Here is a 21,060-nt window from a genome sequence, read left to right on the forward strand (position 1 = left end):
AACTCCTTCGTAACCAAATGGGAGGAAGATTGCCAACTTTTGACCTCCTGAACAGTACACCACCACCCCCCTTCCTAGCAGGAATCTGTCAGGGCCTGAATGGCACCACTAGGTCTCAACAGCCCTGACCAGCCTCACCTGGGGCCCTCACCCGCACACTCAGCCCACCGACCAGGGCTCCATTTAAGCCCAGGTCTGGGCTCTCAGTCCCTGCTTGAGCTCTCTAGTAGATGGATGTGTCTTCACTTTGGTCTCCTGGCTTGTTTCCTGGATGGATCCGTGTGGTGGCCCTACCTCCTCCTGCTCCTGACTGGATTCTCTGCACTTGACTCCTTGCTTCCTCTTGTCTAGGACTGTGGATGGACCCTGTGCAGTGGCTGCTCTGTTCAGGTGTCGTGGGGCAATGCTCTTGCTGGTGAGGGTACTGCCTGTGCTGTGGTCACCCTTGGCCAGTCCTCCCTTGAGCAGCAGCCTTGTTCATGCTGCTCCCTGAGGGCTGTAGCTTCCTGTTCTTCCTAAATGTGGTATTTTAGTCAGGACACTTTCCTCTGCTCATGGATGAATGTTCTCTAGTGTCTAGTCTGGCAAGTCTTGCTCATGTCCTCCTTCTGCCCCTGTTTAATGTATAGTACAACTTCCATAGTTCAGTGTTTGTTCAAGTACTGTTTAAAAAAAATGAAAATAATTTACATTGAGAGTAAATAGTAATGCTATATGGCTGCTAGGGACCAGGACCATAGCAGGGCTTGGCTCTGCTCCATCCAGCTCATCCTGGCCTCCCGTGGCCCGACGCCATGCACACCCTGCGGAGCTGGTGGGGTGGTCCCAGCTGCAGGTCATCCTGGGCGTTATCACCCCCAGTGCTTTGGGGTGTCCAGTAGCCTCAGTTTTCGCTGTTCTCTATTCAAGGAAGCTGCTTTCTACTCCACAGACAGAGCCTGGCAGGTCGTGTTTTCACAGACAGTGAATATCATGTGTCAGGGTACTCGGTGCTTGGATGACTGCCATCTGCGTTTATTTATATATATATATATATATATATAGTTAATATTCCACAGTACCCGGGTCGCGGAGTCGGTATTCCGCTCCCCGATTCCCACCCCGACCGGCAGACGCTCACAGGTGCCTTTCACCCGGCTGCCGGCCTGCCCTCCGGGAGGGCCGCCGTGCGGGCACAGCCCGGCCTGCCCCCTCCGGCTTTACCCCCGCAAGGGATGCCGAGCGGAGGATAACGGGCCGCCCTTCCCGCACTCCTCGGCAGCGCGGCGGTGCCGCCACGGAACCCCCGCCCGCTCCGACCTCCGTCGGGCGGTGCCCCGAGGGGCAGTGGAAGCCGGTACGGGGAGGGGTCGCCCCTTCCCGCCGCCCCGGGAGGAAGTGACATGGCGGCGGGGCGTGGGGGGGGGGGGGGGGGGGAGGGAAGGCGAGGGGCGCCCTTTTCTTCCCGGAGCCGCCCGGCGGGTGGAGCCTGGCGGCCCCGCCCGAGCCGGCCGCCTGCCGGCGCGTGCAAAGTGGTGGCAGTCGGTGGGGCCCGGCTGCCGCCGCCCGCCCGCTCCCGGCGGCTCAGCGCGGCAGGCGTGCCAAGGCCCGGCGGCGCCAGGTACGTGCTCCTCCCTTGGCGGCCCGCGAGCTCCTCAGGTGTGGGGCCGCCCTTCTCCAGCCGGCGTGGTGCCCCATTCCGAAAAAAAAAAAAACCCAAAAAAACCCAGCCCCAAAAACCAGACCCACCCCAGCCCCCTCCCCGAAAACCGCCGCCCCCGCCGTAGCAGCGAGGCGAGGGGTCGGGGTGTGCGAGCGAGGCGGGGCGGGAGGCGGGCTGCGGACCGAAGTTCCCTGATTTATTCGCCGCCGGGCCGGATCTCTCCCCGCTGCCGCCGTCGCGCCGTTTCTCCCGTGGCCGCCGAGAATTTTCCTGCCGCCCGTGGGCCCCCTTTGTGTGGCGACCGCGGCCGGCGCCGGGGTTTCCGTGGAAACGGCAGAGCTGCGGCGGCCTTGCCCCGCTGGGCCCCCCCCTGCATCCATCGCCGGCCGGGCCGGGCGGCGGCTCCGGTCCCTTCCACTTTCGGTCTTTCCCCTCTGGCAGCGGCAGGGGGGGGGGGGGGGGTAGGGCGGTTGCCGTGGAAACGGGTGGTTTGCTGCCTCCTCCCCGAAGGCGCTTCTCCATGGTGGGAGGTGGGGGGGTGGGGTGTGGCGCATAGCGTGCCCCCACATCGCGAGTGGGATTCGGAGGGGACGTCCGCGGGTGGCTGTGGCTGGGTTTTGGCGTGAGACCTACGGGTGCCGTGAGCTGAGGCGGCAGCGCGAGCGGTGGTTAGGCGGGAGGGTGGAGATGCCTCCCTCGTGATGTGTTCACGCGTGGCAGGAGCTCTGTCATCTGCCTGTGCCTCTTCGTAAAGGTCTTTAAGCCGAATTAAATGATGGCTACGAACTGGCTCAAGGTGTGTCGGCTGATATCATGCGGTGCAGGGAAAACTCCGAGGAGGGAGGTGTGTTGTTTAACTAAGAAGTAATCCTTTGTAGCATTTATTTCAACAAGTGAGCGCTCACTCGCGTGGCCGAGAAGGCAACCGGGAAAAGAGTCTGTTTGAACAGTGTCACAGGGAGACTTTAGGCCTTTATCTTTGTTACACAGTTCCGAGAGCTGCGTTTCAGGACCGTGAGCAAACAGCACGGGATGAGGTACCTTGTGCAGGTGCTTGTGGGGGAGAGAGCAACCTTGCTGCTACATGAAAACTGAAAGTACAAGATGTGGAAGGGTGCAAGAAACTCTCAAAAAAAAAAAAAATCCCTCAAGCATTTCTTTAAAAATAGTGATGTGTCCAGCCCAGGAAGTTGTACTGGGCAACTGTAGCCTCAGCTTATACTGGTAATTGCTTCACACTAAGGGTGAGTTGCAAAAGGATTAAAAGCTGGTGGAGTAGAGAAGCTATCGCAGAACAACTTTAGCTGAAATTTGTGGCCGCCTTTCTTCTCTAACTTCTCATGTGAATGGTAAGATTACTGTAAACGTGCAGAGATGTATTTATAGTGTGCCAGGACTACTTCTGTATAAAGACTGACTGCATGGATCATGGGAATAGACTATGTGCTGTGAATGTTTGCTGTCGGTTACTGACAGACAGCTTTCTCTAGCTGCTTATATTTGATTTAATGCTGTGTTTTACCAAATATTATGGATTACAATACGTTTTGATTCATTTTAGGAATTTGTGTAAATCTTAGACATAGCTTTGCTCTTTCCTTTTAAAGTTTTACATAACAATGCCTGAATAAGCCGTATCTAAAAATGAAACTTTAACTGTGTTTTATGGAAGACAGAGGGTGAGGATTCATGTGGAAGAATCTTGGAAAGCCTGCAACAAACAGAGAAAGCATTGTAAGCTACTGATGGATAAAGGTTGCTCTTAAGCAAAGTTTGGTTGTGTTGTTGGCAAGCACTTCAATACTAGATTTTAGTGAGTGGAGAAACTGCACAGAGAGGTCAGCGCTTGCCCAGAGTCACAGAACAGAGAACTCTGTGCCCAGAGCACAGTAATTAACTGTGTTTCTTGAAACCAAATAGGTGTCAGTTTGGTGGGGAGGTTGTTTTTTTTAGCAAGTCTTGCTCTGTCCAGCCAGAATCCACAGGCACTGAAGCAGTACTCATCATCTCTGGAGTGAGGTGTGCTTTCCTGGAGTGACGGTTGTACATGCTTTACAGTTTACTGTACCATAACAGAGAAGAGCTCTGTAGGAGAAAGGATCCTCATCCATCACCTGCAAGAGAACCTATGATTATGCTCTGTCTTGCTGAAAAGAGGTGGTTTATTGTTTCTGTGCTATACCCTGATTTTGTTACTGGAAGGTGAAGGCTGGCAATAATGCCCCTTGAAATCTTTTCAACACAGGATGACACTGGCACAGCTGTGCTGAGGTTAGCAAGATATTCTTCTTGTTGCAAGCGTGCCGATATGGCCCTTAGAACTTGTAATTTGGCCTTAAATTTTAAGGAGTCAAATGTTCACTGTGTGATGTAGAAGAATGTTGTACATCCTGATAAGGCAGCAGATGAAAGAGAGGGCAGCAACGCATCGTGGTGCACTCTGTGTGTGTGTGTCAGTGAAAGCTTTTGCAGCTGTGGGCCTCCCTCATAACAGAAAACATTATATGAGTCAAGCAACTGTCTTCTCCGGTGCATTTGATGCAGCTGTACTGAATGCAGTGGGCTTTTTTTTTTTTGTAAGGAAACTAGAAATGGGACTGCGAGCAGTACCCTGTATGCTTTGTTGCATTTCAGCACTGGTACGCGGCAGGTGAGTACGTGTTTTTTCCCCAAGCGCTTTGTCTGTGGCGTGGCTTTCCTCAGTGATTCAGTTTCAGGCGTTTGGGAAAGTTTGCCCACCAGTCCGTTGTTTGGCCGGCTTAAGCTCATTCACATCTGACTGTGTGGCGAGTACCCTGATCACCTCTGACTAATGCTTGTGTGCTGCTCAGAAACTGCTGACTCACTTCGTTTTCCTGCTTTTCCTCATCCTCCTTACCGTAGTTTAGCCCTGATCGGGACCGGACTACGCAGTCCGCTGAACAAAGGGGAAGAACTTCTTACAGAAGCTACCACTGTAGCACCCCCCTCACTAAATAAAACCAGAACACTCCTCCAGTACCTCGGACTGGAGATGTGCTGGGGTTGGAGTAAGGTCAGGGAAAGAGGAAATGGAAATGAATGAGAATAACAGTGTGTTGTGGCAAGGATGAAGATGCTGTGGAAACTCCTCTTTGGTAACGTGAGAAAAAGATGATGGCTGTAATGGATTTCCTGGAAAGTGTGTTAGGAACTGGGTAGAGCAGCCTAACAGCTGTAGTGATTCCACAGCTGGGAGGTGCTGGGTTGTGGTCCTGCTTGTGGTCTGCTCTTCATTTTGAGCTTAAAGCCTCCGTTTTCACCTTCAGCCCTTCTGTCTGTCTTGCTATATTCTGCCACAAAGAGCTTAACACTGAAGTAATTTTCTGCTGCTCGCAGAAGGGCTGACCTCGCTTGAGGTTTCTGCTGTAGCATAAATAACAGGAACAGGGAAAGACAATTAACCAGTTCTAGGCTGGAAAGAAGACGGAGGTAGAGGTCACCGAGAGAGAGTTTACTTGCGAGAAGGGTAGGAGCTGCAGGTGGAGACAAGCACGCTGATTTCACGGGCACGTGTGACTGTTTATTAACATCTGAAAAATTTGACCTGCACCAGATTTCCTTTTAATCTGACCAAGTTAAATTTCAATCACATTTTCCCAGCAGGAATGAATGAAAAGGTTTGCCTGTGCAGATTCAGTTGTCAAATTATGCAAGTTTTTTCACCTGTTAGAAAAGGGGGAAGACCTGACTTAAAACCTGCTGTTAAAGACAGGGAAAGAACATATTTGGGGGAACTCTGTGTGTAGAAATGGCACATGGTTTTTAATCCATGTCACGTGACAACTACTGTGTGAAAGTTAAACTTTGTCCTGCTTCTCTCTCTCCCCATATTATCTCTGTCTTCACACATCGTAGTTTGCCTCTTCTTACCATGTTTTTCATCGCTTTGGAAAATACCATTACTACAGACGCTGCTTTGCACTTCTGGAAGCATTCTGTCTGCAGCAGCCTACACCTGCACTTGAGTAATTTATGAGGTTTTCACTCTTCAAGTCACAGCTGGTTTGTCGGGGGTTAACAAGGCTTTAGTTTATTTTATGGTTCTGAGGATATGTTTAGACAGTGCTGAAACTTGCACAGACATTTACTTTTGTTTCCCCCTTGATCTGGTATTAGTGAAAATAACTGTAAAACAATACAGTAACATCAGTGGTGCCAAATGCGCAGATGGTAGACGTAAGTGAAACCATCTTTCCGTAACCAACAAATGTAAAACAATTATCTAGAGGATCAAAGTAATGGAAAGAAACTGTCCGTTCCTGTTGCCCAATAGTGGTAGAGGTGCAATAAGGTTGTCATTAAGCAGAAGGATAACTAGGAAAGTGCTGTTTCCAAGTTCACTGACTCTTCACTGTGTCACTGTCTGCTTTTTACATGCCTACGCCTGTTCCTCTGAGAGTGTGCATAAATATGGCATTTCACCCAAGATGAAGACAGAAAAGCTTCATTCTGAACTTAAGCCTTGTAAAACTCTCTCAAATTTACTTAAAGTTAGCAGGACAAATGCTCAAAGGCAGACTTCTAAAAGGATTTAGGCACCTGAAGTTGTGCAGTGATGTAGGAAATCCAGGTAGGTGTTGATGTACCTGATGCTTAGTTTAGTGCTAAATTTATGAAAATGTTACTGGATTCTTACCAGCATGTTTAGGAACTGTAACATCTGCACACTTGCCATCCAGGAAGGTAAATGCTGTTGGACCAGCCACTCTCTCTGAATGATTTTGGTGGAAGTTTAAAGTAGTTTTGACTAGCCTGGGCTTTAGGTCCTGAGCATACAACTTCATTGATTGCTTATATCACATTTGGCTGGTTTTGAGGGATAATGTTTTCCAAACAACAAGGACTATTGGAGCTTGTTGAGAGATTTCTTTTGGCTTCAACAGGATTTGAATCAGGTCCAAAATGAAACCTTCCGGATTTGATAAATCCGGTACCTGTGATAAAGGCTTTTACTCTCTGAAGTTCTCTTTTATTCTCTGAAGTTCTCAAATTAAATCAGACTGTTAAGGGACTGATGACTGGGGAGAATGAGGAGGCTGAAAGTATTCTGAGTTTGTGGTGTAGCAAAGCAGTTCTGAATGCTCCTGTCTTAGAAGCAGAGGTGAGTGAAAACTGATGTGGGATAGTACAGCTGAAGTGTTGGTAAAGCAGTCACCATGTTTATTTGGATTTTTAGGTGGCATCTGGATGTCTGATTGTTTTGTGTGTGGGTGCAGCTGAGTCTTTCACTGAAGCCGGCATCTCATTTTTTGGAACTGTGCCAACCACATCTCAGCTGTCTGTAAGACACATGTTTTTCTAAGAATTGGGTGTTACCTCTTTAGGGCAGGAGTTGATTTTCTTTGAATAACAACTCAGGAAGCTTCCCTGCCACCTTCTTTCTTCAGTGAAACTATTTTCTACAGAAAGAAGCATTAAAAAAATACTTAATGAATAAATATTAATACCTTGTGTGTCCCTGTCTTGATCTGGCTACATCTTGGGTATGCATTGTCATTTCCAATTTTGGGATGTGATTTTCAAGAAGGAGAAATTCAGCTGCTTTGTACTCTTCAGAGTCATATGATAGAATACAGCCAAATTAAATTAATGCTTGGAAGTCTGAAAAAAAAAAATCTTGCAAATCTTTTTCTGTTTAACATTTCCTTAGTATTCAAAGAGCATACTAATGAATGTTATTTCATATTAATTAAAAATATGCAAATGGCTTAGCTGAAGGAGGCAGTCTGCTGTTGTAGAAGATGAAAAAAACCTAACAGCTCACTTGGAGTTGTAATGAGGTGGATGGCACTTTTCATTTCCAGCAGTGTTAACAACATCCTGAGATTTTTTTCTGGAAGCTTTTGGATCCCCTCACAGATAAGGTCAGCACTGTTCCCTCATATCCTTGTGATTTGGAAGCATGGAGGATCCGAACTGTCCTATGTCCCCGCGGCATCTGTGGCAGCTTTGTTAGCAGGGCTCAGATCTACCAAGTGGGAGAACATGGTTGTCTCTAGCAGGCCACACAGCAGCTTGGAGAGAGACACTGTGTTAAAAGTATTTATATTGTTTTTTCAGGGACAATAGAAAATCTGTTACCAGCCCGCAGGCTGGTGGTGGAAGCCTCACTTGTAAACCAGCAGTACTGCCACCATGGTGTTTTTATGAGCTCAGTGATTTATCCCCTATATCTGCCACTTCCCGGATCTTTTTCAAGATTTTTGCTGCCACAAATCCTGTGTTGTTCATTAGTTGCATTTTTCTGACTTTCTTGAATGAAAAACAAAGCCACACAAGTTAGGAATTAGAGTTCTAGGAAAAGGCTTGAAGAGGCTGCCCAGAATTACTAAAATGTAAATCACAATTCCAGAAAATATAAAGAGGCCATGTTATGGGAGCGTACTGAGGAAGATTATACTTTTCCCAGTGCTGATGACTTTTATTTTCTGATTGTTGTCCTTGAAGCACGTAGGAATGCCTTTAATTCCTTCTTGGGTACGAATAATGAGATGTACGTTAGTGTGCACATGCACACAATACTCTTGGCTTAGTACTAAAGTTGTAACTTCTAGTTTATAGTACAGAGCCATCCAAGCTGCTGAATGCTTAGTTTTAATTTCTTGAGGAATGGAGAAAGGAAGGGAAAGTAGATTTCATTAGATCAGCACACACATCCTGGTTTGAACCATGTCCTGCGCTTACACCTGTTGCATCATCTGAAGGTCCTTGTGGGATGTGTCCCTTCCCTCTCTGCTCTTTGTACATGGCCTGTCAGAAGCTGTCGCAAGGGAAACTTGAGCATGGGTAAGAAGGCAAAGAAAGGAGGATGAAAAGTCCTGGTTTATGTTGAAAGCTGGAGTTCAGGATCATGGTTCTGGAGTTGGCTCTGCCAGGGATTTGACACGTGTCCATCGCAAGCTCTCTAACAGTGTTAAGAGTTCGCCCTGTGTAAGACAGGAGCAACAAGACAGATCTTGCCAGGGTTACTTCACTAACATCTTCTGAATGGCTGGAGCTTTTCATATGAAGTTGAGTGGATAAATCCATGAAGGAATTTACAAAAATCCACACTGTTTTCAATCCTATCCATAAAGGGTTTGATCTTGCATATAGAAATGGACTTGCTCATGCTACTGAGTCTGCTGAGTGGATGTGAAACTTCTCTGCCTGGATGCAACTGCTTATGTGTGTTAGTGGTGTGGAAAGCTGTCTGTTGCAGAACTGGAGTTAGGACCCGATACTTCTCTAGTCTAACTTTGTAATTAACTCATTGTAGGTAAGAAAAAGGGGATTAAATATTTAAAACTTTAAACTAAGCACGTGATCCATGTTTCCTTGTTGCCTCATGCCTAAAGCTGTTTTGGATGCAAGGGGAATATTTCATCTGTTGAGAGTATAGGTGGTTCCTGTACCTTGCACTGAGCCTTTGTGTTGCTGTGAACATAATTTATGGTTCTTTAAAACAAGATGAGAGTGATCAGTGTTTGGCAAGCATAAACTATGAGTCTTCATAGGAGAGACCTTTCCAAAGATTATCTCTTATCAAGAGATTGCTTGGGCTCCCAGTACAATCTGTAAAAAAAAAAAAACCCAAAAAACACAAACAAACAAACAAACCTCAACAAACAAACAAAAAACAACAAAAAAACCCACAAACCCCAAAACCAACCCTGGTTTTATACCAGCTTCTAAATGATCCTTTGTCTACCTCTCTCCTTCCATTTCTTCAGGCTCATCTAAAAGAAATGTTTTTGTAATAACCACTGGAGAACTCAGTAGCTACTCCTGTGTTGGATCTGTTCCTGCAATGCCCAGTGCAGAGGTGATCAACCATAGTGCTGTGTGCCCTTGATGCTGGGTAAATACCACGATGCAGGTGGCAATGTCCTGCTGCACTGTCCCTGCTGCCTCTGTAGTTTTTAAAGCATTGATTTCCTGTGCACTGGAGCGATGGTGTGGATCTCACCATTGAGAGGTTTCTCACGGGCCACGCGTTGAAGGCCAATGGCTTAACTAGACAGACTCTGATCTCTGTACCTCAAGCATACAGTTGCCTCAAATGGTCCATGACTGTTCTGTATGCAAAATCATGTATAGTAAACACAAAAGCATCCGTATATAAATACATATATTTGTTTGAGAAGGTTTAGTTTGTTGCAGATAGTCAAATCCTGTTATTTGATAAGCCACCTGTACTTCTGCAGCAAGCCAGCTCATCCACTGAAGTGACTTTATAGAAACAAATTTTGGGGGGGTTTGTTTTTTATAGAGGAGGGTGCCTGATGATGATAATGTGCGGGCCTGGTTACCTTTGACTAAGCACTTTATGTTGCCTGTGAGAGCAAGTATTAAATTGGCAAATGATTCAGTTGCTTGTCCTAGACTGTTTGTTGTTGTTCATACCACTTATTCTTGAGGAACTATCCAGGTTGCTTATATTTGTGCGACAGCATAGCCCACATCCTGCTTAGATTCTCAGCATACTTTCTTGTCAATTTTTGTTTGCTATTTAGTCCTACTCCCTTGCTCAGTCCCTAAATTTGACTTGTTTTTGTTATGTTGCCTTTGTTGGCAGTGCAAGTAACTTGTTAGATTCAGGGACCCAGATAAAGTTAAAGAGGAAACAGACTCTGCAGTCCCCAGAACTGAACTTTGGGGCTGAACTCTGATAGATTCCTCCAGGTTTTAAATATCTTAATGCAACTCTTGCTTTTATTTTTCCCAAGCAAATGGCAAATAATTGTGCTTTGGAGAAATACATATATATATATATATACACACATATACACACACACACATATATTAAGTGTATTAAAATACAGGAAATTGGGTGGGAAACAGTTGAAGAGCAACACTGGGCATGCTGGAAAGAAACAACTCACCTTCCACTGCTCTTTTTGTGAACTTGATGTTCTGCACCTGAGAACTGCTGTACTTCTCCCCAGTGTATTTTTTGAGGATCTCTGCAGGAGCTTCGAACACAAGTGCTTAACTTCAAGGGGTTTACTCTCTTCAAATAAATGCCTCCCTCAGCATCAAGTCCTACAGTCCCTCAACACTGCACCTCCAGCAGTTCTGTATTGCCTTGTGTTTAAGCCCAGCTCCCTATGGCTTCCTTGTTTGGCTCCCTCCTCCCTGAATATTTCATGCTTCTGGAAGAAGGAGCAAGACTGAACTGCTTCTCACTAAACTTGGGCAGCAGCTCTCCATCTTTGCCTCTCCTTCTGTGACTATGCATACCTCTGGCAGGCTGTCATCCCCCCTTTCCCTCGCTGTATTAACGCTTTCCTTTCCATGTCGTAAGGAGACAAGCACTGAGGCTGTCGGAGCTAACAGCAGCTGTGCTATGAATTTTACCATCAGAGAGTATGCATACACAGATAGAGAACGTGCATCCTGGCAGGCATGCAGAGTTTGCGTAGCTCTCTTGCTCTACATTAGATTACAGCAGGAAGAAAATGTAAAAGGGAGAGGGGAAAGCATTATTATATGGTAACCTTTTCAAAAACTCCTGGGTTACTTTGATTTCTTCAGTTTATACTCTGTTATGCTAATTATCTCTGTGCTCAATAGAAAATAAATTAAAACTCAGTTTTATAGCAAGTCTATAAATTGGAAATCCTAAAACTTGCTGGTAGATGGTGTTCATTCTTCAGCCTTTGAAGCAGCCAAACTGACTGACCTTTCCTTTGTAGCAGTGCATGTTACAAAACATGCAGTTTAGGAATGCGTAACTTCTCAGGAAAACCTAAAAACATTCTTAAGTTCCTTTAACTTTGGGGGAAGGCCTTAAGATATGCTCCAGTTCTTCTCTGATTTGGGACTTTTTTTGAGGAGGTGCGGTGTGTTGGCTTTGGCTGGCTGCTGGCTGCACATCAAACTGCTCCCTCACCTCCCCTTCCTCAGCAGGACAGGGGAAGAAAATAAGATGGAAAAAACTCATGGGTTGAGAGAAGAACAGGAAGATTGCTCAGCAGTTACCATCATGGGCAAAACAAGCTCCACTTGAGGAAGATTAATTTATTGCCAATTGATAACAGAGTGGGGCTGTGGAAAAGAGAGACAAGGCTAAAACTACCTTCCTCCCAAGCCCTTTCTTCTTCCCAGGCTCAACTTGACTCCTGACTCTTCTGCCTCCCTTGCCCCACCACGCCATGAGTGGCACTGGGGAATACGGGTCGCAGTCAGTCCATAGGAGTTCCTCTGTGCTGCTCCTTCTTCCTCACGCTGTTCCCCTGCTCCTGCTGGGATCCCTCCTACAGGGTGCAGTCCTTCAGGATCAGACTGCTCCAGCCTGCGTCACCCATGGGCTGCAGTTCCTGCCAGAAAGCCTGCTCCTGAGTGGGCTCCCATCCATGGGCTGCAGGGGGACAACCTGCTTCACCATGGGCTGCAAGAGAATATCTGCTCTGGTGTTTGGAGCACCTCCTTCCCTGCCTTCTTCACTGGTCTTGGTGTCTGCAGGGCTGTTTCTCTCACGTTTTTCTCACTCCTCATTCACAGCTGCTGTGCAGCATTTTTTACCCTTTCTTAAATGTGTTATCACAGAGGTGCTGCCACCATCACTGGTTAATTCAGCTTTGGCCTGTGGAGAGTTCCTTCTGGAGCCGGCTGGAACTGGCTCTGTCTGATGTTGTGGGCAGCTCCTGGTGTCTTCTCACAGAAGCCATCTCTGCAGCTCCCTCCACTACTAAAACCTTGATGCATAAACCCAACGAAGGAGGTAATGCTCTAGTAGTTGCCTTTGGGGCAGGTGGGAAGTGATTCAAACCTTAATTAAGCATGAGCCAAATAGATGGGTAATTCTTCCTCCAGACTTGGGGTGGGGTTTTTTCTTTGTGCGTGTGTGGCATGTACAGATATATTCTCCTTGAAGGCAAATACATGCATGGACACAACCTCACTTTTGCCAACTTTTGATGTTCACTGACAGAAAGAGAAGAGCAGAAGGGCTTCCTGTGACTTGCCTTGCATGTATATATCATATACAGAGGTATTGTCAAAATGGACTCTGCTACTCTGCTATGAAATACAGTGCTGCTATCTGTGCTGCTTTGATGGCAACTGAAATTCACTTAGAGACACTACTGAAACTGCTGTAATCTGACCTGAGCGTATTTTTGTAGTCTTGGTCTGTGTAACTCATCCATCTGATAATCTGGTTTAGAGGAGACAATGCAAGAATGGGCATCGTCATCATATGCTTGGTTGTTCTTAACTTGCTGCAAAGCATTTAAGGACTTTATCAAAAAGTAGACTTAAGTGAAAACCTTTGCATAGGCTTGAAATGTGCTGTTCTGAAAATAACTGGGTGTAGTGCTGTCTTTCATCTATTTGTAAATACTGACAATATTAGCTTAGTCCAGATGCTGTTAGATAGGTACGATGTTGCTTTCCATACTCTAAGGACTCTATTTACTATATAAACTGTGGACAAGGTGAGCGAGTTCTTTTCTACATTCTTGTGCTTTCTGTAAAAGTGCAAACAGTTGTGTTCTTTATGAGATCACTAGTTGCAGTCTCAAAGTCTTACACACTTTGAAGTACAAAATAGTATTGTTAATTGCCCGCAGCCTCTGCCGGAATAGAGGTGTTCACCTTGCCTCTTCTAACAGAAGAGAGGTGCTCACCAAGGTCCAGAGGGACCTTGACAGGCTGGAGAGGTGAGCCTGTGAGAACCTCGTGAAGTTAACCAGACCAAGTGCAAGGTTCTTCACGTGGATTGGGGCAATCCCAAGCACAAATATAAACTGGGTTGAGAATGGATCAAGAGCAGCCCTGAGGAGAAGGACTTGGGAGTGTCGGTGGACAAGAAGCTTAACATGAGCTGGCAATGCACCCCTGCAGCCCAGAAAGCCAACAGCATCCTGGGCTCCACCAAAAGAAGCATGCCCAGCAGATTGAGAGAGGTGATTCTACCCCTCTATTCCGCTCTTATAAGACCCCACCTGGAGTATTTCATCCAGCTCTGGAGCCCCCAACATGAGAAGGACGTGGATAATCAGAGGGCTGGAGCATCTCTCCTATCAGGACTGGCTGAGAGAGTTGGGGTTGTTCAGCCTGGAGAAAAGGCGGCTCTGGGGAGACCTTATAGCGGTCTTCCAATACGTCAAGGGGGCTTATAGGAAAGATAGGGAGAAACTCTTCAGTAGGGCCTGTTGTGATAGGATGAGGGGTAATGGTTTCAAAATAGAGGGAGATAGATTTAGGTCAGATATTAGGAAAGAATTTTTTACGGTGAGGGTGGTAGAACACTGGAACAGGTTGCCTAGAGAGGTGGTGGATGCCCCATCCCTGGAAACATTCAAGGCCAGGCTGAGGTGGGGCTCTGAGCAACCTGATCTGGTTGGAGATGTCCCTGCTTCTTGCAGGAGGGTTGGACTAGTTGATGTTTAAAGGTCCCTTCCAACACAAACTATTCTATGATTCTGTGCCTATCACTGGTACAACATTGCCTGGTCAATTATTCTAAGCAGAAAGAAATGCTGAGAGTAGTTGAAGAAGAAAAAACAGTGGATCTTGCTGAAGAATGAAACTTGGTGGGAAAAGAGGTAGAATTGAATAGTCATGCTGTTTGCTTTTAAACCTAATCCTGTGATCTTAGTCACATCAATAGATGCTTGTTGACTTGCTCCCTAGACAGACATTCGAGGTTTGAGTCTTTTGTTTTATATCCAAAGCAAAAGTGTTATTAAAGAGTGTCCCTATCTGGTTTTGATGCTCTGGCTGGCCATTTTCTCCTAATTCATTTTAAGGGGTGTTTGATAGAAGAGAGTTTCTTGGCAGCTCTCCGATCTTAATAGCTTCTGAGAAAATGCATTGATTGGCCCTTTTGTTTTCAAAAGATTGCTGTAATTTTCAGTCATTATCTGTAAGGAAATCAGTGTAATTTATTAAACCAGCATCATGGATTAAGAATTAAAGACCTGATTCTTTATCGCTTTAACTGGTGTTATGTTGATGTTGCCCATGAGGAACTTCAGTAAGACAAAGAGCAAGTGGAAGAAGTTCCTATGAACTCTTAAAAGCAAGCTTCTAGACCTCTTTAAGCTCAGAATTGATTATTGAAAATAAATTTCTACTTTTTTATTGTTGTTGCATGTACCAAGAATAAGCTGTATTTCTTGGAGTCTGGGTAATGAAAACAGTCCAAAAAGTATCATATTAAAAAAAAAATCTTCTAAGAATGAGCTTATGCCTGAGAAACAGAACACTTAGCTAGCACTATGTACACAGTGTTTGGGTTGCAAATTTTTTAGGGAAAAGAGCTTGCATTTAATCAGCTGATAAAATTAATCTCTCTAGTCTCCCTTCTTTTCAGTAAAGCAAAATTTTAGCACTGACTCTGACTTCTTGTTCCTTTTACAACCAAGTTAGGTTAGATGCATTTCAGTGGTACTGCTTAAGTAGATTTAGTTTGCCTTTAAAATACGTTTTAGAAGCTCTACAGAACTGAAATGTGATGACTGAGGTATGAAGGCAAGGAATAAATTACTTTCAAACATTCCGTTGTGGCTTCATAAAACTGTAACGCAGTAATTATGTTTTGTCAGGGTGATCTCATCTTTGTTTATTTTAGTTCTGTGAAGTTTTGTTTTAAAGACTCTGTTTGAAGTAAGTGATTCACATAAACATAACATTTTAATGCAGTTTGACTACTATTACAATGAAAAAAAAATTCTTCCTTGTCACAAAGTCTGTCAATCAACTGCTTACTACAGTAGATTTCTGTTATTATATCAAATAGAGAATTTTCAGGTCTCCACTGCAAGTAGACAGTGCTTTAATCTTATTTTATATATGGATTGGTGTGTTTTTTTTATCTAGTCCCTTGCTGATCTCTGGAAATTACATTAGAGTGGTTCTGTGGGATAGAATTAAACAGGCCAGCTAGCACAAAAAAAAAACTTTATCAGTTTTAGCCAAAGATGGTAGGATAAACCCCATCATCAGAGTTTTGGGTGCTGCACAATCTTTTAAACCAGCCACTTGTATGTAACCTGTTTATTCCATTCTGACTGTTTTAAAGAAGTGAGCTAATACTGCTACTTGATGTACAGTAGTCTGAATCGGGGAAGTGAAATCTTGTATTCTTGTATCTTTCACTGTAAACATAAAGCAAACCTCAGTTTTGATTTTTTTTTTTTAAGTGTTTGTCCTCAGTGTGTATGATGGGGGGCATGGATCATTGCAATGGTTCCCACTAGACAACATTTCTCATCCTGCTTACCTTTCAAAGCCCATGCTGATAAATTTTCTGCCACCCTCAGAAATGTGTCTTTGATAGAACGGTTGGTTAAAGCTGGAAAAAACTTTTTGGAAGTATTGTGACAGCAGTTACTACAATGAACAGAGGCCTGTTCTGCCGTTCTGAGCTACGGATGGTGCCTGCTTTGGTACTGAATAACACAGCAAGATAAAGGGAACAGAGTCTGTGATACACAAAGGGCGCCCTGTCTGCTAATAATAGGCTTGGGACTGCCATAAATTCTTTATATAAATTGCACAGCCATACAGATTCTCTTTCTTAAATTTTTCTTCGTCTTCCTTGCGGTTGAAAACCTGGCTAAATGCCTTCCTGTGGCTTTGCAGCAGTTCTTGTCTGTGCTCTTTGCTGTGGTCAGCATAGTCAGCAAGGGCAGCAAAGCACATGTTTCGGGACACTGGTCTGAACTCAGTGCCTCACATAATGAGGTCTCATATAAACTAAAAGGATAGGCATAAAGATTTTTTTTTTTTTTTAATCAGTTAATTCCCTGGGATGCTGACGGCTGCCGTTTTGTTATTGCCTATGACTGGCACACTGGGAAATACCGTCTCAGGGCTTCCTCCCTGGGCAAACTCTCCTCCGCCTCAGAGGGAGAAACAGTGTAGGAAGGGAACAGGATGGCAGCACCTCCTGCTTAACTGTATTCAAAATACTAGGGCCTTGTTTACTGAGAGGTCATGTCTTCATATTTTTTTCTCCGAAGAAATGAGTCTGGCATTGGTGGTAGTGATGGTGGGGGGCAGTCAATACAGTATTTGGTGGGCCAGAATACTTGGCAGAGGACACTACCTCTGAATGCTCAGCTGATAAAGGTAGGACTGGTCCTTTCCAAAATTATACAAACATTTCTTAAGTAACCTAAGAGTTGAGTTTATTTTTTTTATTTATTTTTTTTTCCCTGGAAACACTGCTGGGTCATGGATTACTACTGTTATTGATGTTTCCTTTCTGGCTTATGGACTATAACTGACAGAATTACAGTGTCAGGGAATAATTGAACAAATTGTGTGTACTGTGAATAGCCAAGCTTTTATTCTCTTGTCAAAATCAACTGATATTTGAATGTGACAAGAGAACAAGCCAATAAAGCTATAATTAAGGAGCTGCTGCTACCTCTTGGTTGAGGAGTGTGACTGGAATAGCTTGTTGAGGAGAGCATGACTTCTAACATAAAGCTCTAAAGCTTGTGTTTACTTTGGAGCTGCTCTTGAAGATGGCAGAGGCCACAGTATATGTCTTAGGAAGTACAGACAAATCAAGTCAAAATATAAGTGGCTTATTGTGCTCATATTTTATCAATAAAGACCTGATAGAGGAGTACGGTAGTCCATGGAGTGGAGTCATATGCTCATAGCTTTTTGCAGAATTAGGACTGAAATGTGAAAATTTGTTTCCAAAGCCAAATGTAAATTGACTCAGAAATATGATATTCTCTTTCCATGCTTACTTTTGCAAATATTGACATCAGACCTTTTTCTACAACAGAATTAATTTTAATTTTAGTGTATTTAAGTGTAAAATGGGTAGTCTGTATTAACAGTCTGTTTATAGAAATAAATGCACTCTGTAACTGCTGATACTGTTTGCTTTTGCAGGTTGTCTTCTGAACTTTGGGTCTGAAGGTGTACGCTCTTGCTTTCTCAGCAAATCATGGACATCGTTGGCTTTCTGAAGTCTCAATTCATTTGCCACCTTCTGATCTGCTACATATTTATAGTGTCAGGACTGATCGTTAACTTCATTCAACTCTTTACACTTATACTTTGGCCAATCAACAAGCAACTGTTCAGGAGGATCAACTGCAGGCTGGCTTACTGCATTTCAAGCCGTAAGACTTCATTTTGTGTTTTAAAGTATTTTCATATTTTTCCTTGAGGGAATTATGAGAAAAGTTCTGAAACAGATTTCAAAGTAACCTATATAAAGGTCATTACTGCTCCCTACAGCACTTGCATTTATGTGAAGAGGTGTGTACTTTGTTGAAATATCCTGTTCTGATGAAATGTTTTGCTCTTTTATATTGAGATACTTGCTTGGCTCAGAATGTTGAAGAAAGAATGGCTCTCATTTGGCCATCTATCACGTTCCTTTAAGCCAAATGAGAAATACTGACCAAATAATAACTGATCTTGCTGAGATGCATTATCTGTAGGCTTACAGTGTTAACAAGTCACTTCCAATAATGCTTTCAATCTGTTTAGCATGCACGGTTTTGTTTATGATCTTGGTTTAAGTGTTTCATGTGTGAATACTGTTCAGGACTGAGAAATAACAGTCAAAATAGGAAAAATATTTGATTCCATGTGCTTGCTTCTTAAGCCAGTTGTAAGCTGTTGTTTCTTTGAATAGGCATTTCAGACCTTAAGCTGCATCTATATGTATTAAGTATATGCATAGAGTTATGATGTAGAATACAACAGGTAGCCTGTAAGCATTTCAAAGAAGTAGGAGTTGCACTTATTTTTATTTTCTCAGGGGGACAGGAGCATAAACTCAGGATATTACTTGTAGAAACACCGGACCTTTGTAACTGCTGGGAGACATGACAATTCACTAACACTTGACTAAACAAGTAATTCCAGTGGAATGAATGAGACCTGCATTCATTAACTTCTTTGTTAGTAGGAAGTTGGTAGAATTTCCACCTGTCAGTAGTGGATTATCAGAGCATGTGTAGTTTTCTTGCAAATATCACTCTGATTATGAGCTATGACTGCAGTTTCAGCACTGATTTATTGCAGTGCAACTTCTGACTTCCACATAATTGCTCTGGACTTACAGCAGAGACCATTCTCCGTAGAAGCTGTTAAAAAAACACGATAATGTGCCTGTGTTCAGTGGCTGGGAATGGGCAGTTAAATGTGCCCACCTTCCGGAGAGATTTCCTTTGGCCTTTCTGAAATGAAGAAGCACCTTCTAAAAATTAAGCTGCTGCAAAGTGCATGGCTTTTGAGGGTCCCTAAAGATTATTCAAGTGTGATGTCACTGTTAATGGCAAGTAATTTATGGACAGTTTCAAACCAGTGAAAACAGCCCTCCAACAGTGTTTAAGAATTATATTGCAGAAATGCAGCAAAATGGTTTCCTTCAGGTGACCTGTTCTGCTACTAGGAACCTGAAAAGGGAAAGCATTGTTAGTATTCCTAATGAACTGCTTGAGGAAGAAATCTGCCACATGCCTCAAACTGGAGGCCACTAGGGATTATTTATCTCTCATCAGTGACTCTGCGCAACTATTGAAAGCGGTTTTTTCAACATCCTTTTGACTTAAATTTCAAAGCTTGCATCAGCATGTACAGGCCAGCATGTACAGGCCCAAATAAATTGAGGGTGCTGTTTTATTATTTCTGTAATAAAGAGAGGATATTCCTGATAAAAAAAAAAAATCACTTTTGCTGTCTGTGTGTATATCCCTGAACTAGTGAGTCTGCAAGCACTATTCATTTGTATGTACAAACAGTGGCATGAAAATAGCCAGGTTTTTAGCTTTTGCCTTGTAGCATATTATATATTTATATATTATATATTTTTCATGCAATGCCTTCTACCCCATTCTTCCTTCTGACTACTTAGTGCTGAGACATCAGCTACTCTAGAGTCTCCAGACTGAGTCATTTAGCTGCCCTCAATCTAGTTTCATCTATACTGTGGTCTGGTCACTGTGTAAGAACGAGTAGTATTGCATGCTTGCCCTTGGTTGGGCAGATGGCTTTGAACTCTGTGTTGCTGATCAAGTCTTCAGTGTTAATGCCACTGCAAAGAGGTTATGTTTTGAGATTTTTTGCCCAATCATGCTCGGAACAAACTATCTCTAGGTTAAAGACAGTTATTTTAGCTTTACAGCAGAGCAAGCTAGCATTCGATATGAGTCACCCTTATCTGAGTGATATTTGAAAAGGGGAAAATTATAGTTAATTTAAAAAAGTATTTGAAAGAACTGAAGAATGCAGTAGACCAATTAAAATTGATGTGTTTTTGTAGTAGCGTGTGTGTAAGATAATGCCTTTTGGGATCCATTGGTGTGCTGACTAATAAATAACTTTTGGGTCTGAGGAAAGTCATGGAAACAGCCTACAATTTGAGGCATTGAACCTTAGCCTTGGAAAATGTAAAGAGGCATGTGCTTTGCAATGGTGACAAGCATCGTGTTGCTTTGAGTGGCTGGTACAGCCTGAGTCATCAAGTCAATCAAAGAGTGAAATAGAGCGGGCATGGTTTAACTAAGAATGGAATGAAAGCAACAGCTGCCTTCAGATCTTGCAATTTCAGTCAGTTTCCATTTGATGTCAAATGTAGAGATAAATGATTCCATAACATCAGGGGAGAGCATTTCATCTTTGACACTATGCTCTTTGTGAAAGTGTTTTTTTTTTGTATTGCAAGTAGTAGTGGAGGTTTTTTTTGTATTTCAAGTAGTAGTGGAGTTTTCTTCTCTCTGTTTTCTTCCTATCTCTTTTCTAGTATAAGAACATAATATTCTCACTTCTCCATGTGCAATGTCTGCCGTCATACTGCATACGGGAAGCTAAACTGCTACTGTGATTAATGACTTGTCCTCACTTCAGTAGTCCAGCTTATCTTATAAAGAGTGCTTATCTGTTCATAAGCCAGTCAAGCCAGACAGTAAAAGTATTCATAGAATCATTTGGGTTGGAAAAGACCGTTATGATTATTGAGTCGAACCATTAACCTAACACTGACAACTCCACCACTACACCATGTGCCTGAGCACCATGTCTACATGTCTTTTAAATACCTCCAGGGATGGTGACTCCACTGCCTCCCTGGGCAGCCTGTTCCAATGCTTGACAACCCTTTTGGTGAAGAAATTTTTCCTAATATCCAATCTAAACCTCTCTTGGCACAACTTGAGGCTGTTTCCTCTTGTCCTATTGCTTGTTACTTGGGAGAAAAGACTGACACTCACCTTGCTACGACCTCCTTTCAGGTAGCTGTAGAGAGCAATAAGGTCTCCCCTCAGCCTCCTTTTCTCCAGGCTAAACAACCCAAGTTCCCTCAGCTGCTCCTCATAAGACTTGTGCTCTAAGTCCCTTCATCACCTTCATACCATAAAATGGCTGTGTGGAGTAACTGTGGCTTGGTAGTTGAGGACATGTAGTGGTGTGAGCTGCCACTTCGCTACTGT

General features: G+C 43.9%; 1 protein-coding gene across 2 annotated transcripts in view; it reads left to right on the forward strand.

Moving 5' to 3' along the window:
• The first annotated feature begins 1,471 nt into the window (after positions 1-1,471).
• AGPAT4 (1-acylglycerol-3-phosphate O-acyltransferase 4) overlaps positions 1,472-21,060 on the forward strand; it is a 79,912-nt gene continuing 60,323 nt past the window's right edge. Inside the window, exons 1-2 of one of the 2 annotated variants that reach the window (XM_086744159.1) lie at positions 1,472-1,600; positions 17,510-17,742. In XM_086744159.1, the coding sequence (XP_086600285.1) occupies positions 17,565-17,742 (178 nt within the window). In that variant the 5' untranslated portion in view covers positions 1,472-1,600; positions 17,510-17,564. Of the gene's footprint in view, positions 1,601-17,509; positions 17,743-17,773; positions 17,882-21,060 lie in introns of those variants that run through there. The other variant, XM_086744160.1, reaches the window with a different exon arrangement.

This window comes from Chlamydotis macqueenii, chromosome 3, assembly GCF_036417535.1.
Source record: "Chlamydotis macqueenii isolate bChlMac1 chromosome 3, bChlMac1.mat, whole genome shotgun sequence".
NCBI classification, from domain to species: domain Eukaryota; kingdom Metazoa; phylum Chordata; class Aves; order Otidiformes; family Otididae; genus Chlamydotis; species Chlamydotis macqueenii.